Genomic DNA, 18,004 nt, shown 5'->3' with positions numbered 1-18,004 from the left:
GTGAGCAATGATAATGAAAACTTTCAGAAAGCAGTAGAAAAGTCTTCCAGAAGGGGAGAACTTGTACTTCATTAAAAATATATTCAATACCTGTTTTTCCTTCTACTAACTTAGCTTTGCTAAAATATAGAAACTGATGTGGAAATATTTGAAAAATCCAGTACAATGCCATTTTTTAAAAAGCTGTATTAATCATCTTCATGCTAATCCTTCCTATTCTACTCTACTGAAAATACTTAAAAGACACAGCAAAGCAAATTTCCATCTACACCACTCTTTCACAAAATTCCACTGATTTCTGTGGTCATCTGCTTTACAGATATGAAACCAAAGAGGACTGAGGCTTCTCTGTAGTTTTTATTACTGCAATATAATGTATCATTTTGATCTAGTAAAGATCTAAATACACAAATGCATATACATTTTGCCAAAATTAAGTTTCTCAAAACTTTTCATAAAAAATGTTTTAAATTTTTTTCTGTGAATTATACTTCTGAATTTCAGTCTATTTTATACATACACCGTTAAGGTAAAAATAGCTGGATTTATCAAATTGACTATATACATTTAAGATCAAATCCATAATTGAAATGTTAGTAGTCAACTATATGAAGTGATTACTAGGAATGCAAATTGGGACTCCGCCGCTACTTTAAGCAGGCAGAAACACTTAAGAAATGCACTATAATACTATCAATAAATCATAATCAAAGCATTATACACCAGATAATAGTTATTATGAATGTTAACAAATTTCCAGATGCAATTACAGCTTTTTTTCACAAAATTTGGTCCTGAAGATGTGCCTTGTTTCCTTTCAGCCACTGCTGGAATGAATTATGCCCTGTGCCAGATAATCTTGGGACTTTGTCTAGAAAAAGGTCGCGTATCATCACAGTGGTCTAAAACCTCAATGAGACTGTGAGAGTAACACCATTTGCTGCCACCTGAGATTGTCCATCTCAGCTCCTCTGGGATCTGTTCCTGAGCACTGTCTAACAAACAACACTTGTACGAGTTTCTGCTTAGTTAGCTCTCTGGAAGAGAAGCCTGACCTAAACTAATATTTGGCCTCTTATCTGAGGGACTCATCCTGCCCGGTTACAAAGATACAAGCTATGTTAGTGAAGAGAAATGGATCTTCAAGATATCAGTCAATCAGTTCCACATACCATTTCACCTCTGTCCATATCATGAGCTGAATCAAATACAAATCTAAGAATAGAACTGTATCAAAAAGAAGCACATACTTTACTTCCACTGGGTTTAGATTTCAACTAATTTTATAAAATGCACTTAAAGATAAAGCTCCTAATCTTCAGTTATGTTGGACACTTGCAGATGTATCTGTTTCCAGTTAAAGTCACGGACAGTTAGTGAAAATGAGCCATGAGTGAGAAAGTAAATATCAAAAGGATTAATAGATGTAAACGGCTAAAAGAGAACTTTTAATCAAGTCTTTCTATTCCAATTGTGAAAGAAAAGCAAATAAAAGTCATCAAAGAATCTACCTTTATTTTTTTTAAATAACTACCTTTATATTTTTAAATACATCTACTTAATACTTTTATTGATTGTTAAAAACATAACAGTGCACTCGAAGTTTTGGAGGTACTGAAGATGGAGTCAATACACTAACCAATGCACTCCCTAAAAATAGCATCATTTAATTTAAAGGTGAAGATAAAATATTTCAGGATCTTTTAATATTATAGTGTGTATAGATCCATACACTTGAATAAAAGCATAATGCTGATAACAAAACTTTTGAAAAGCTGACAGATTCAGGAAGTAACACTGTATTCCATCAATATTCTATATCAACTTCCACATACTCCTTCCTTTAATCTTAAAAGGCAGAAAAAAAAGAAACTACAAACGTAAGTTAATGAAGTAAAGCTGTATCATCCTAAGCATTCGTTATTATAAGTGTTAAATCTTTATTTGGCAACAATTTGCAATATAAAGACTTCACAAAGAAGAAGGAACATGTAGAAATAAAAATTTAAAATACTTTCTGTGCAAAAAAATCTTTTAAATTCTGTCAGTAAACTACAGAACTGATATCTAAAGAAGAAATGAAAGTCATAATGTATACAATTCAGACCATTACTTTAATGCTATAGGCAATTCTGTCAGTAAACTAAAAAAACGGTGTGTAAAAAAGAAACTGAAGTGGTAATGCATGAGACAGAGTTTTTATAGTATAGAAAACTGACACCTAAAGAATAAATAAAAGTGAGAATTTATGTGATTCAGACTATCACTTTTATAATAAAAGCTGTCACATACTTCCTGAGACAAGAGCTATGATTTTGTTCTCCTCTCCTCCAAATTCTCCCTTCTCCTCCAAATTTACTGTAAAGGAACTGCTCTGGGTAAGAATATACATTATAAAATAAACTGTCTTATATTATATATTGGCAATTTAAAAGTTATCTTTTATTATTAAAATTCCTTATGAGTTCAGAACCAAAACTCTCAGATTTGCATCATGCTCTCACAGGAAGAAAGAAGTCCATATGAAAGAGGGAAATGTGTACTATATAGCTTATTGGCAAGCTCTAATTTATTAATAATCTTGTTTACGTAGTACCTTGCATATCCAAGAGATGGAAAATTAGTCTTTGTAACCTCATTTACTATTTCTGATTTAAATACATTCTCCGGGTGCCATGCTTTGAAATAAGAGGATTAAGCACTTTGCAAAAACCATACAGCTAATTAGTTATGGCTGTATATAATAAGCTACCCATGAAAGTGTATTGCTTAGTTTCCAGGTTCTATGAAGTTATTTCTAAAGTTGCATGTGATTCATTCTGTACTTTATATTTACATGACATTCAGAAGCAAAAATAGACAGATACCAAGCACCTAAAAGTTTTTTCAATGGTTCCTCTCTGCTTTCACGGAAGAGCTGGAAGGAGGCTTGCACACAATTAGTGACTCTGCTGCCTAACTTCATTGAAGGACTTTGTCAAAGTAACATAATCCAGACCAAATCAGACAACAAAAATTATGAGACATCAAAAAGTAGTTTGGATATATAGGAAATATTATTAGTTCTAAGACAACTATCAGAAAAATAAAATTTAAAAGGAGGATCTGAAGGAAGGGAGGGCAAACGTAAGGGAGAAAACAGTGGAAGCAGAAAGGTGAGAGGATCAACTGGAACATAACTGTGAACACGGGCAAATGTAAAGCAGAAACTAAAGCAGAGATTTCACATAGTTGAGATTAGGTTGAACCTTAAATGTAATAATGAAAAGCAAAAAAAATATATGCAGAGTCCATTAAGAGAGAGATTCAAATAAGAGAGAGGATGAAACATTAGAGGTGATGTAGAGAAGAGTAACTTTAGCAAAGAAGTTTTGAATAAAATAAACTAAGTAAAATGGATGAAAGAAAAAAGGGTAGCCACATTAGCATTAGGAACTTAGCATTAAATAAGAATATCCTCTCTGAAACAGGAACTTTCAATGACTGCACAACACATGAACTGTCAGAACTAAGCACTTTAGCTGTAGAAATCAGGACCCTGGTATCTCAGAGACTGCACACAAATATTTAAAAGGTGAACTTAGATGCCTGGAAGCGGTATTTTATGTTGGTGTTGGAAAGAGTTGTTGGAAAAGACTCACAAATAAATACTGAAATATTTACTACATGGGTTCTGACAAATGGCAACATTCCACCACTACTAAACATGTCACATTTGGCTTATGTTTTACTTATTTATGAGTGGATCAATTTCCTTATTTCGACACATCACTGAACATGGCTGTTCTTTACCTGAGTTGAAATTCAACTTCTCTCTTAAGTAAGTTAACAACATTGAAATGCAGGAAATTAGAACTTGTGATCTTCTACAGATAAACCACTTTCTCAATCTTCTGTTCTACAATGCTAAAACTCCTTTCATCTTTACATATGCTTTTTGCTACGGTTAGATTTTCAGATATATGAAAATATGTGGAAATGACACTACCTACATTTTCTGAACATTTCGTTCCTTTACAGGTCAATAAAAGGGACACATGCACATTTCTAACTCCTTCCTGCTCTATTTTTCTGTTTCAGAGGGCAATTCTGCTCTGATAATGACAAATCTTACAAAATTTCAGAGATCCAAATACGCATTAGAATAGTTCATAATGAAACTGAAGAACAGCAAATATACCTTACAAAACTCAAAGCTATATAAACTATAGTACTGAATATTTTTTATTTTCTTGAATTCTTATTTAATACATTAAATAAACCTTCCTAACCACTAATATAAACTACAAGTAAGTATCTGTAATGCATATACTTACCACACTCTTGTAATTCAGAATTTATTACAAAAAGTTACCTTGCCATTCTCATAAAAACTGAGATCAGATACAAATATTCACTCAAAATATACTGACATAAAATTTAAATAAACTTACAACAATTAAAATAAATTTATTACTTCATTAAATTTAATTACAATTTCTTAATTACTAATATAAGAATGCAAAGCCTACTTACATGTAATAAATTGTTGGGTCAGGGAAATTTATTGAATAAATAACAGATTACAGGCTACAAACTCTAAAATAAAGAAATACAGCAGCTAAGACCATAAGCTGCAGTCAACGAACATTAAGCACAGTGAAGGCAAATTTAGATTATATGTTCAGGATTTTCACATCCAGTGTTTTACTACTGAAGGAATAAAACTAAAATGAGGGTTTGTGTAAATTTAAGTCAGACCTTAAAAAAATGTACATTGTTCATTTTAACTCTATAATCTCCTATCCTGCAGTAGGATGGAGGGGAGGAAGCATCACTCGCACACACCCCTACCACACCTGTATATCAGACACGAAATATTGCAAGCCACAGGCCAGACAAAGTAACTCTGTGCCTGCTACTAAAGCAAAGCAATGCAAAGTTGATTCAAGAACCACCCCCCCAAACGTGTATATTAAAGCCAGTGTATTAGGTTAGCAGAAAAGAGCACTGATTTGAAAACTGGAGAGGTCTGAAAAGGAAAAAGAAGGGTTTCCATTGGTACATCAGTGACAAAAATAAGGAAAATTAGGTTCACTGCTGAATGAGGTGGAGTCAAAGGACATAGAAAAGGCTCAGGAGTTCAGCATCTTCTCTGCCTCAAACTTCACTGCCCTCAGAACTTCCACGTTCATGTGCCAAACAGCAAAATCTAGGGAAATGAAGAATACCTAGAGGACACGAAGACAGAGGCAGGGGACCCTTAAGAAAACTGGACATGTCTAAGTCTATTGATCCAGAAAGGCTGTAAGCAAAAGTGCTAAGGAAGTTAGTCAACACTGTTGTGAGGGAGCACACATCTTCAAAAGTTTGTGCTGATCAGAAGATATCCTGTTGACAGTAGGGTGGGAAGCATATGGCAGGCCCACCTTCCAAAGGACAAGAAGAGAAATCCCCAACTCTATCCCTGGAAAAATTACAGAGCAAATTCTCCTGGAACCTAATTGCAGGTACCTGAAGGGCTAGAAGACTGGTAAGATTTGGAACAGATTTCTCAAGATTGAAACACACTTGACCAACGTGAAAAGCTTTGATTGCCTCAGTGGACTAACAAAGTCCAGTGGGCTGAATTTACTTGAGCTTTAACAAGGCTTTCCAGATGGTTTATTATACCTAAGCAAAAGGCAAAGGCCCGGACTTCAGTGGACCACGGGATACATAAAAAGCTGGTTAGATAACCCAACTCAAAGAGTTGAGATCAGCAGTATAAAGTTCAGCTCTAGCAGTTGATGCTGCTCCCCCCACCAATTTCCTGTTATCCAACTGGAGAATACAATCCCATTGGTCACTCTGGTTGTTACTGAAGAAATGAACCAGTATCGTTCTCTGAGGGACACTGCTACTTATTGGCCGCCAGGTGGACTTAGCATCACTAATCACTTGAGAGAATTTTCCTGCCCAGCTTATCTTCCATTTATCCAGTCTTTTTATCCAGCTTTGAGCAAGAGGTTGGATTTGATGACTTCCAGAGGTCCATTCTATCCTAAAGTATTCTATAGTCTTACAGCTTCAAATACATTTAAAAAAAATTCTAAGATATTTAGTTATGTCGGTTTGATGACACTGCACAATGTTTTCATAAAAATTCCTTAAGTAAAATTTTTGTGTAACTTTTGCTGCTGAAGATTGTGAGATCTACTGTTTGACTAAATAATACGATAGACTGAAGAGACTGATATACTATCATCCTGGATGCATCTATTTCAGTAGTCCTACTTGCATATGTTTTGAAATAAATATGCAGAAGGGACACAAAAAATTTAATTCAGTACTTTAATATCCTTTTCTCCCTGTTTTTCCATCTTGTTCATTCCTCGTGCGCCTCTGTATCTAAAAGATATAGCACAAAAAAAAATTTATATCTGAATAGTCTTTCCTTAAAAAAAACCCAAATCTCTCGCAAACAGATGTCTAAGAGTAATATGATTTTAACCATCTAGTTTTAGACACTACAACATCATTTTCCAAGCAAGATGGATGGCTTCTAAAATTGTGGAGGATAAGAGAGGATGGCTACAAGAGTGGAGGAAAAAAGCAGTAAAAGAAATTGTAAAAGTTAATAGTAGTAGGTGATAAGTTTCTCTATTTCCATACGTTGTGATGTACTTTATATATTCATGGCTATTTTTCATTCTTCAAATGGTGCTGTTCTGGAAAGCTGAGGCTGCGACAACAGACAGAGCAATTTGTATTAGCATATTTGCACTGTATTCACACAAACAAGTATGAATACTTAAACTTCACTACAAACCTTAAGCATCTTCACAGAGAATGTTGTAATGTGCTTGGTTAGACTAGACATAACTTTAAACTTAATTATTTAATTCAATCTATTGCATGGGAAATATATTTCTATTTTGTGTTTTTTTTTCAAGAAAACTATATCAAGATGAATTATTAAGAAAAATTTGACCTGTTTCAGGACTAAGAAGCAATTTTATTCTATAAGAATAAATGTTTTATAGATGCCTTGATTTAGTTTCTCTACACTGAATATTCAGAAATAAAAAGTCTTCCCTTACTAAATTGGTAATTAAATAGCTTTGCATTCATGTGCCTTAGAACAACATCTCTCTCCAACTTATTAGCTGGCAATAGTCCACAATACACACACCGTCGTGTGTTGTTGATCACACAAAGGTTTGAAGATGTTAAAATGCATCTACGCTCTTATCTACTAATCACAATCTCTAAGCAATAAAGATCTCAAAAAAAAAAAGAGAGGAAAAAAAAAGATATTTCTTTCACTTTCTCTTCTCCAGCAACCTCTGACACATTTTCTGCCTTGAGCTTTACCTTGGGCAAAAATAAAGTCAAGCGGTCTCCTATAAACAGTAAAGCCAACCCTCTACTTAATTCTTTTTCATTTTACAAATCGGAACCATATGTATGGTTTTTCCCTTCTTCTAACACAGCTAAATTGTCATCAAGAAAAATGAAGAATACGACATAGCTCACGTACGAGATTAATTACTACTTCTTGACTTCTAAAGAATGTTAAAAACTCGGTAGGATAACAATGCAGTTTTCAAAAACTGTACAACAGTCACTTCAAAAAAAAAAAAGTAAAAGTTGCTCAAAATACACTGTATGAAAATCAAATTGAAAGAGGACAGTACAAACTGTCTGAATATTTCTCAAAATAAAGCCATAATATTAATAACTTCACATTTATTAACAGTAATTTATATTTACCACCCTATTTCCAAAAAAAACAAGCAGCAATGCATTACTGTTTAATACACCGAGAACATATTGCATTTTTGCATTAATCTCCTGTTTAGGTGATAGTCTTATCAAGATTATTTAAATTCAAGAGCAGTACATGGTTGACAAGATACTGCAAGTGCTGTGGGCTACAATCCTCACACAATGCCTAAAGGCTTATTACAGTGGAAAAATTCTACTGAGGACAATGAAATATCCTTACCCCTTCCCGAAGACACCTCATTAGCACAGTGTAAGCAGCTGAGGGAACAACCCAGCACTCTCTGGAGTGCTCCCTTTTTAGCTCCTGAAATGAAGCCAATGGCACAAATGATTAAATCAAAGAAAAACCCACAATAATCTAACTGACATAAAAAACAGTAACAGATTCTAGTAAGGTTGATATTATACACATTGTCAAATTAACATATGCTGAAAATATATTAAATTACAGGGCAGTATTATTATTTACTGTTACTTCATGTGCAGCATAGAAATTGATATTTTATTACCTTATTTAAATATTCCCCAAAATCCATAACAGAATTTGTGCTAACATTTCTGAGTTTCATTAATTCCTTGTAATTCACACGCACAAAAAAATATTCCTCTCAATAATCCTGATTACTTCAGAACGAGGCAACTGATTATTAAAAGTAGTAAAACTTCTCTTTAAACGTTATTATACAAACCAAACAAAATTACTTTTGTTTGGCAACTAAAAATATGTAAACTTACCTTGGAAAAAAGCATTTCTAAGTCATACAGGGAAATATAAAGTATTTAATAAAATGTACTGTGCGGAATAGCTTTCAATACATACCAACAGTGTTCCACGATCTTTAAGTATATTTCCTTTAAATCACCCTGCTAGAGTGGCTAATTCACTGCTAGTTCAACCAGGGGTTTGATTCTTCCATTAGAAATTATTAAACCCCACCTCCCTCTCCTGCCTGCCCAGTAGCCTACTGTAAAACTTCAAGTTCAAAAGAGATCACTTGGATATCATTAAGATTTAACTGAAACAGCCCCTATATCTAGGCTAGTAACACAGAGATACTAGCAAGTGAAAACAAAAAAAAACCAAAAAGCTTCTTTTGGGAAAGAAAGTGACAAACAATAGGCATTGGATGTTATGAAGATGATATGCCATGAAATCAGTGCGTAGCTTGTATGAAAAAGCAGACAAAAGATAACAAGCAACAACTCCTTCAGAAGTCATACATTTCTTGAATTCTATTGATTACATTAGTAAATTATTTTTAGCACTCTAATTAACTGTTTGTAATGAGAAGCACAAGATGGTCAAGGAGGGGATAATGGTGCAGAAACAAACTATACATTCTGAATTTCTTGGTTTTGGAGTGGCCTACACTAATTCAACATACATGATGCGATACCATCAAGTATTTAATTAAAGCATGGCAAATTAGCAGGGACAACTATTACTGAATTGCCTACTAAAATTCATTTTCCTTAGAAGTAATTTACAGACTAATAATAAAAGCAGTTTGATATCTGACAGAGACACCAGATCCACTACATTCCACCTATTTCATCTTATCTGAGTAAGAATATGTTGATATTCAATCACAGTTTTGCCTTCCAAGGCTTAGTATACAAATCTAAGAAAGTGCAGCCCAAGTTTCAAAGGATGGTAGGTTTCTTTCTAACACTCAAAAGTAGAATGTTCTCCATCAGTAAAGGCAGGACAAGACTAGGAGTCAAGCCACATTTCAAATGACAGACTAAGCTGGAACTTGCATAGTTCTGTTTCTCATTTTATTAATCTAATTTCATGAGAAATCCTGTCAAGTTTTTCTGTAACCATACATATTAAACATAATATAAAATGAAAAGTCTTAAGAAATGGTGTAGTCATGAAACATTAATAGTTCTTCTGTTCTTCGGACTGATTAATAACTTTCTGCAAGATTTAGTCTCTAGTTAGAAGTTCTTTTAAAAAAAAAGTATGAAACATAGCAGCATTCTTAATTACGTAAACACACAAGACAATTTGACATTTAATATATGTAAATGTACCATCAAACACTGGGAGACCTTCCCACATTTTGCTCACAGCCCAAGTTGATTTTGATTTTTGATTAGGTTCTGCACCCTAACAACAGAAACAGTGCAAAATGAATAGAAATATTACATAGAACTTGGACGTTTTCCCTCAAGGCGATTTGCTTAAAAGTAACAGAACATCCTCCCTGGGGTTTGCTCACACAACTTGTGCATCGCTCTTAGCTTCTGCTTGGATGTAAAATGCAGACATAGAGCATAATATCTTACTTATGAGATGTCATATGCAAGTACACACAATATCAGAGTTTAGGATTGCAGAGGACCATCATGATTATCTGGACTTCTTCCCAGTATTTTCTAAGCCACAGAAGTGCAATCGGTGATTCTGTATTTAACCTAAGAAACCACACAGCACCTAGCTAGCTGAACTTGATTTTTAAAAGTCTGATAATTTATGATTTACCAAATGTTCATGTGGAGAAGAAATAATCTTTATCATTATTTAATACTAATATTGCGGCTGGACCTAGGAAAACTTAGCAAAACCCCAGAAGGAATAAATAAAAAAATAAAATCATCTATGTTCCCAAAAAATACAGTCTAAATATTTAGCAGGCTGAATAGCAAAATGGAAGAAAACAAGAAAAAAAAGCAAAACAGAAATATTTCACATACAGCTCCTATGAATCAAATGCAGTTAGGCTTTTCTTCTTAAACAAGTAAAGGAATAAAGCTTTGCTGTTTAAAGACATAAAATGGGAACAAATATTCATTTCATCTTGCTGTACTAGTATCGACTTAGTGTGTGATCTCGGCAAGATCATTCAATATTACTGTCCTGTAGTTTAATGTGCAACAAAACGTCTGCAGCACTACAGTGTTCTAAGGTTCAGTAGGTGCAGTATGGAGAATAAAAGGCTTTTCTCACAATTTTTTTTTTAAATTATAGTGTCTCCAAGCATACAAATCACACTAATAGTCTTGAAGTTTTATCAAGACACAGTGCCTTGGGTTCATATATTTAGATTAGTTCCAACTATTTCTCCCTGTTCTCTAACACTTTCTTAGTTACAACTCAAAGCAATCTAACCCATTACTACAGATCCCCCTGAAACATGATAGAGTCATCATTTAAATAAATGTTATTATGAATTTCACGATGTTTAAAGCATAAATACATATAGATTCAAAAATCAATGAGTTCAAATTTTCAGGGGGAAAAAAAAAACCCTTTTAGGCTCAATGCAATCGTTACGCTGTTACAGAGACCATGTAAACAGATTTGTTTCAATCACTAAAGCTTAATTTCAAAATAAGATCAAGCAGTGCAAAGTGCTCTTGCCAAACATACTTTTCAAGTTGGAGTTGTAAGTTTTAGTTTTAAGTTTAGTTGTAGTTTTATCAGCAGTTAAAAATTACACAGTTAGAAATCTGTCTGATAATTCTAAGTACAGATTTCTTCCCTGAGGAAAACTAAAACATATAAAAATAAAAATTAAAAAAACATATAAAAATAAACTGTGGATGTATTTTCCACAGCATAATTTCTCCATTTTAGAATAAGTTCTGCAACTCTGTTTGATAGATACTTTGGCAATTGTCTAATCAATAAAGGACAACACTTGCTACTCTACAGAAAGCAAGGCAACCATTTCATCTTGTGGAACATGCAAAGGAGTTAGAGGATTAGGACAATAAAACACGGAAGTTCAGAACAAAGTCATAACTACAGTTTTGTTTGGTATTTTCATTCCTTTATTGAGTGACCTCACAAACCATTAACTAAGACGATAGCTTTCAGAGCAATTAGGTGATGCATTTAATACAAAGGCTTCAGAGAAGCTTGAGTTAGGCTTTTTCTATTTGAAGTCAGTGTTTCTAACAAGTAAAGAAAGTATTTTACTCTTTGAATAAGGGAAAAGTGAGGGTTTAGAGCAGCTGTCATCTCAATACCTACAATTAACAGTACTTTTTCTACAAAAAAACAGTTTATTTTTAATGTGAATCTACTGTTTCTATGAAGGTTTGAATCAGTTCTAGTCAGGAATCACCAAAAATTCCATTTGGAATCTGTTAGGATCTTTCCATTTCCTTTTCCACAGCATGGTGAATCCAACCGTGCTAGGGTAAGATCTAATATGGACTACATATATTAACTTATTGATATCTTAGGCTATACTGATATACCCTATTTAATCAAAGTCTCTAGGTAAGATTAGATCTGCCACTTGAAGGCCATCAGCCATTATGGTGATTGATGAAATTGTTTTATGAAGTTAAAACTCTATAACTGAATCATGCAATTTAATTTATCTCAAATGATATACATGATTGGCTAACATGTTGCTTAAAGTAAGAAATCTTGCACAAAACATACAAGGCCAAGGAACTGTTCAGGATATAAATGATAAAATAATTTGGGGTTTTTTTGCCTACTTTGCAGCAAGAAGGTTTTTTCACATTTGTTAAATTTGTAAGAATCACTTGATAGTCTTACCTTGCTGGCTATGAGGTAAAGAAGCTCCCCAAGTGTTGGTAAAAGGCACTGTTTCAATTTGCTATTTCTGAAGTTCTCTCTGATGAGTTCGGTTAAAAGTATAATTGCCTACAATTAAAAAATAAATTATAGAGCAACATGTATAATCTTTTCTCAGGCAAAATGTACAGTTAAAGGTAACAAGCTATCTGAAATGCCATCTTATTGATATACTCTTCACTAACGCTAAAGAGACATTTGCAAAGCATTTAGTAAGCGTGGGAAGACAAGAAAAAATTATAATTACAAAACAGATAATATATGCAACGTGGAGAAAAATGCAATAAGAAAATAGCCAAGGTAACAAACTGCCAGCCATCCCTTTTTCCCCCTCCCTCTGGACAATGGAGGTAGATATGCCAAGAAAAAAAGAGTCTACTTGCTGTTCTTATGTTTCTATTAGAAGACCTAAAAGTTCTCCACACCATCAGGCTACAAAAAGAACAAATAACAAAAATAAACTCTGTCTTTTGTGCAGACATTAAATCAGGAGATAGGAACTCTTAAAGTTTTGTCTCCTGATCTCTGGGTTTACTGGTGACTAACTGCATAAAAACAGGACATATCAGTTTAGTTTTCTGTACCTCAGGAGTCTGCTACAGGTACAGTGTGCGCATGAATATACATAGCATGTACGTGTAGCTATACAGAATGTATTTATATTGAGAGGGTGGAGGAAAGTTTAAAACTCCAATTCATCTTGTACAGGTAACCTATTAAGAAATCACTTTCCCATACACACATGGAACACATTTCAACCTAGTGTTTAATGCTGGACTCATTCAAGAAACCAAGGATCATCTACCTACCACATGTTAAGTTGAACAGCATGCTATCTGCTGGCTGGGGTATGCTCCCCAAAATCAAAATATGCTCGAATATGTACCAAGCATATTGCAGTATAGAAGCCAGTTGTTTCTTTACTTTGAAAAACATGGATCTACATGTCTTCCCTGCTCCAAAAAGTTCATGTCTTGCAAGAGCAGGAAAAGATGACAGTTCAGCAAATAGAGATTTAACATACTTCCTATGCAGTAGTTCCTAAAGTAGTTTCTTTGACTACTGGGAAGTATTTAGTTCTAATACTTTTAAAGTACTTATGACATACAAAAATTAGCTCTGTAAACAGATACTGTCAGTGAAGTCAGTGATTTCCAATAGTTTGCATAATACACTAAGTAAGATCTGAAGCTATTTTTATGTACTTCAAATAAACAGTAAAATTGCACACGCTATTCTCTTTTACACCTTGGAAACAGTCAACTTTTCAATTATTACTTCAAATGTGAGATGTGGTATAACTTGCACTACTTTTCTTTATTAAACAGATACAGCACTGCTGCAAAATATCTTAGCCTACATAAACACAGGGAAAAAAAGTAGCCCAGGCAAATAACAATGCTTGTTGCATGTTTCACTGTTATACAGAAAACATGGCAATAGAAACCATCATATTAGGACCTCCTTTAGTATAACAAATGGAGCATGAGTTTTATTTCATTCTTCTGCTTCTGAACTCTTCCTCTTTGAAAGCAAAAACATTATCAGCAGTAGCACTGAGACATTCCATGTTTATTCTATGCTTTACTAAAGAAGAGCGGACTTTTTAAAAATTTAAGTATCTTAAAGTTGGACCAACTCTGTGACAGCCCTATTTCAAAGTCATTGAGTCTAAGTCTTAGACACTGATGATGCTATAAACATCTGATAAGAACCACAAACTTTTATACAATGAAGACCATCTGACTGATCAAATCACAATGAAGTAAGCACTGGATCACTGTAATAGACTTTTAATTGCTCTTTTCTAGTTTAAAAATACTTTAGACATGGTTAAACAATAGGGAAAAGTTAATGAGCTGGAAAAAAAATAATCTCCTGTGGTTCTGCCAGTTAAGGAAGTATCTGCATCTGATTACAGAGCACATGGCATATAGACTTCTACCACTCTTCTTGGGGAGCTCAACACTTACTGTCCTGTTTGAATACTAACAACCAGCACTTCAACCCAGGCACAAGGGGTCTAAACAGCAGCAGTTCTGGGAAACCACCTACCTTGTGCAATCAATTTCCCAAGATACTTTCACACTTTGCATAGGGTTTATCTGGAGAACCTGGCAGCCTTTCTTGCAAATCAGTCTCAAATTTTCCAACAAAAATATATGACTTTCTCAGTTCTGATTAAGGACCGACCAGTGTGGGGTCCTTTCTCCTTTTGTGGAGGATTCAAGTTTCACTCTCTTGCAGCTTCATTATATGCTCAAAGAACTCCTCAATTCACTTCAGATGACTGAATCCCACCCACTCAACACTTATAAGCTTCATAATTTTGCCTTTGTTAAGAACCTTTTCCTAAGCAGAAGAGTACTCACAGCTGACAGAACCTTTCAGGTGAACCATGAGAGATGGCTCAGACAACTGGTTTTCAACACAGCTGAAATACTCACATAGCCATACTGTACAGCAGAGATTAATATTTCAGATAGTACATTATAAAACTGTGAGCTGGAAAAGTCAAGCAGTTCACAAAATCTGGTTAAACTGTGGTAGTTAATCTGTGATTTGTTTGTCACTATGTGTTCTCCAACTCCTTCGTATTCCTAACATGGGTATAAACTGGGGAGGGGCAGATTTAGACTAGAGATAAGGAGGAATTTCTCCACCATGAGAGTGGTGAGGCACTGGCACAGGTTCGCCAGGGAAGCTGTGGATGCTCCATCCCTGGAAGTGTTCAAAGCCAAGTTGGATGGGGCCTTGGGCAGCTGGATCTAGTGGGGCGTGTCCCTGCCCGTGGGAGGGGGGTTGGAACTGGATGATCTTTAAGGTCCCTTCCAACCCAAACTATTCTATGATTCTAACCAATACGCTTCAAGAATGGGAAATTATGTGACAGGATGGAGTTGTGGAGATAAGACTATAGCCTGGGTTGAATATGAGGCCACAGAGAGAGAACATGTGCTATTGCTGACTATAATGCCACATTGCACATTTTTCTGAAGTGGAAGTAAGAATCAGCATAAAAATAGATGACCATTTATAGCCACATTCATATACCTGCATTGCAACTAGAGCAGAAGATCTTGCTTCCAAAGTTTTTTCTACTGCTGTAGCAGCTACTAGCTAAAGAAAAGACTGATGCTGCTCAGAAGCAAACAGTAGAGATACACACATTTTCTGGATACAAGCAAGGAGGTTACGTAGCTTGTGTGTTAAACATGTAGGAACAGGAAAATCTTGGAAAATGGGAAGCTTCAAGTTGAGGAAACAAACATAGATGAAAGGACAATAGGGATGCAGAAGGAGACTAAGGGAGGTATATAAGGTCAAGAGTTTAATCTAGAGTGATAGAAAGGTGACACTATCATCCATATGAACAATTCAAAATAAAAATCCCAAGGAATTTTAGCTTCTCTTGTCAGAAAACTGTGGGCCAAAGCCACTTCAGTACTTACTCACAAAGGGCAGGGCAAAATAAACCATACCCCTTCCTCTGAAAGGGATTTAATGTGATATGCCTTTGAAGAGATGCTCAGTAACTGAAGGAACGCAAAGACACACGTTCTTTACCTCGGGTAGCACAGGAAAAAAATAATTAAAAAACAAAGCAAGCAATAACCACTAACACCAAAAAAACTGCAACAGCAGCACTGTGGTTTTATCATAAATCATGAGAAGTGTTTGGCCAAAGGCAAAGATTATCTCAAATAGTCCTGGCTCTCTACTCTCAAAACGCGCTCTCTTCTCCCACTACCTCAAAAGGCCTAGCAGAACACAGTCCTATCTAGTTATTAAGTAGGAAACGGTTAAATAGAAAGTGTTACTCTGAGGTTTTTTTCATAAAGAAAAGTGTGATTTTGAACATAAATCCTATTCTGTATAAAGCAATGCATATAAATGCCAAAATACGTACATTGGCTGCTGATGACTGTAACGTAGATAGCAAATTTGTCATTGAGAAGTATACTAGGCTGGAGACAAACATTCTGCTATTTTCTGGGAGAAGACCAGTAAAAAATGTGTGTAATCTCAAAAAAACAGGAGATAAATTCATTATCATCCCAGACATGCAGTTCAGAATATCAGAATATCCTGGTATCATCCTGATATAAGAAATTGCCTCAAGGCTTATCAGCATCTTATAAGTCACTTCATATTTATTGCACAACATAATCTTCTAGAGATCTTAGTGGAAGACTGCTCACAGATATTGCTAGATTATGAATTAGTGTCATTACATGGTTTAAATTTTTTACAATGACAAATTCACAGATGCAGAAAATCAGTTGTTCACTAAACAAATATTCTTGTCTCCCAGATCCTTTGCCAATATTAAATGCAATTCATGTTTTTGCAAGTCATAATGTTTTTGCAGGTAAAGGCTAGATTGAAACCTCCAACCTTACTGCGATTTGCATCTATATAGAAAGAGGCAAGATACTGCACAAACGTCCAAAAAGCTCAAAGAAAATAATCTGAAAAAATTAGTCTCATTTTAGCAGGCTTTGTAAGAAAGCATTCTGTGAAAAAACCTTCATAGTCACAAAAACATATGGGGAACTGAAAGGTGAATCTAGTGAAAAAAAAAAAAAAGAAAAAAAAGAAAAAAAATCAAGAGTTTACATAGTTTAACAATCTTCTCAGGAAACAACCACTTCCAGTCTTAAAAGTGATAAAACACATTTCATTTTTTTAACAGTTTGCAGATATATTTGGCAGTACAACATTTTTTCTTCCTCAGATCACTAAAGGGTTTTTATCCTCAACTTTCCTTGATTTTTCTTTACCTTCTAACCTTAACAGCTTCATAACTCCAATCTTTTTACAGAGAAACCATGTGAAAACTGGAAATGTAGTCTTCAAATCAAAGCAATGAGATCTACTAAAAAAACTTTGACCTTCTCCCCTTTTTTCATGTAATGCTGTGTTCATTAACTGTTTTAACTGTTTTCAGAACATTTCTTCAGATGTTATTAAGGAACTTGAAACAGCCTGCCCTCACAGAGAGAACTTCACTTTCATATTTAAGTGAAGAAATAAACATATCAGTAGGTTTTACAGCTTCTAATATATCAGCTTGAGAAAGTAGTCATCAAGTTGGTTCAAGTGCAATTCTGCAGTAAACGATGAACACATAATGATACCATTTTCTCCTTTATTATATTCACTTTCTATAGCTATAGGGAATTACTCTTGCTTTTGTGATGAAATACATATTTTAAGAACTACTTTCACTGTGGAATCAATACCACTAAAAGTACCTCAGCACTGTGGCATTAACAGGCATTATCCCTATTCAGTCAGCATCTCTCAACTTCGCCTCTTTAGACTGAAAGTGAACACACAAAATTGATGAGCCGTGTGATAACACGAGCAGCAGACAATAGCTCTAGCAGACTAGCTACGGACATTAAATCATCATGATACCTAAGCTAAGATTGTTTGTCTACATGCAGGCAGAGCTTGATGAAGAAAACACAAATCAAATTGTGCATCTGCTATAGAGAACCAAGGCAGACTGTTCAAAATTCACAGTTTTAATGATATATCTCTGCCAGCAGAAAACCCTGATTTAATACCAACGCTAATCTTGCTTTGCATCTGTAATATTTATTTTCCCCATGAACGGTTAATAAGTTGGTACATTTTCATGACACACTACGCAATCAAATTTATGTATGCAATCCTAAAAGT

At 34.6% G+C, this 18,004-nt stretch overlaps 1 protein-coding gene across 3 annotated transcripts in view; it reads right to left on the bottom strand.

The window, feature by feature from the left end:
• Window positions 1–18,004, bottom strand: part of ULK4 (unc-51 like kinase 4) — a 223,214-nt gene that overhangs the window by 175,320 nt on the left and 29,890 nt on the right. For all 3 annotated transcript variants that reach the window (XR_008448427.1, XR_008448428.1, XM_009571781.2), the window contains exons 17-18: window positions 12,275–12,382; window positions 7,970–8,053 (exon numbers count right to left, since the gene is read on the bottom strand). Coding sequence is in view for 1 of the 3 variants with exons in the window: in XM_009571781.2 (XP_009570076.2) it covers window positions 7,970–8,053; window positions 12,275–12,382 (192 nt within the window). In the remaining 2 variants the exon portion in view is untranslated. The remainder of the gene's footprint in view (window positions 1–7,969; window positions 8,054–12,274; window positions 12,383–18,004) is intronic.

Source organism: Cuculus canorus, chromosome 2 (genome assembly GCF_017976375.1).
Source record: "Cuculus canorus isolate bCucCan1 chromosome 2, bCucCan1.pri, whole genome shotgun sequence".
Classification (NCBI taxonomy): Eukaryota; Metazoa; Chordata; class Aves; order Cuculiformes; family Cuculidae; genus Cuculus; species Cuculus canorus.
This window is presented reverse-complemented; position numbering and strand designations above follow the sequence as displayed.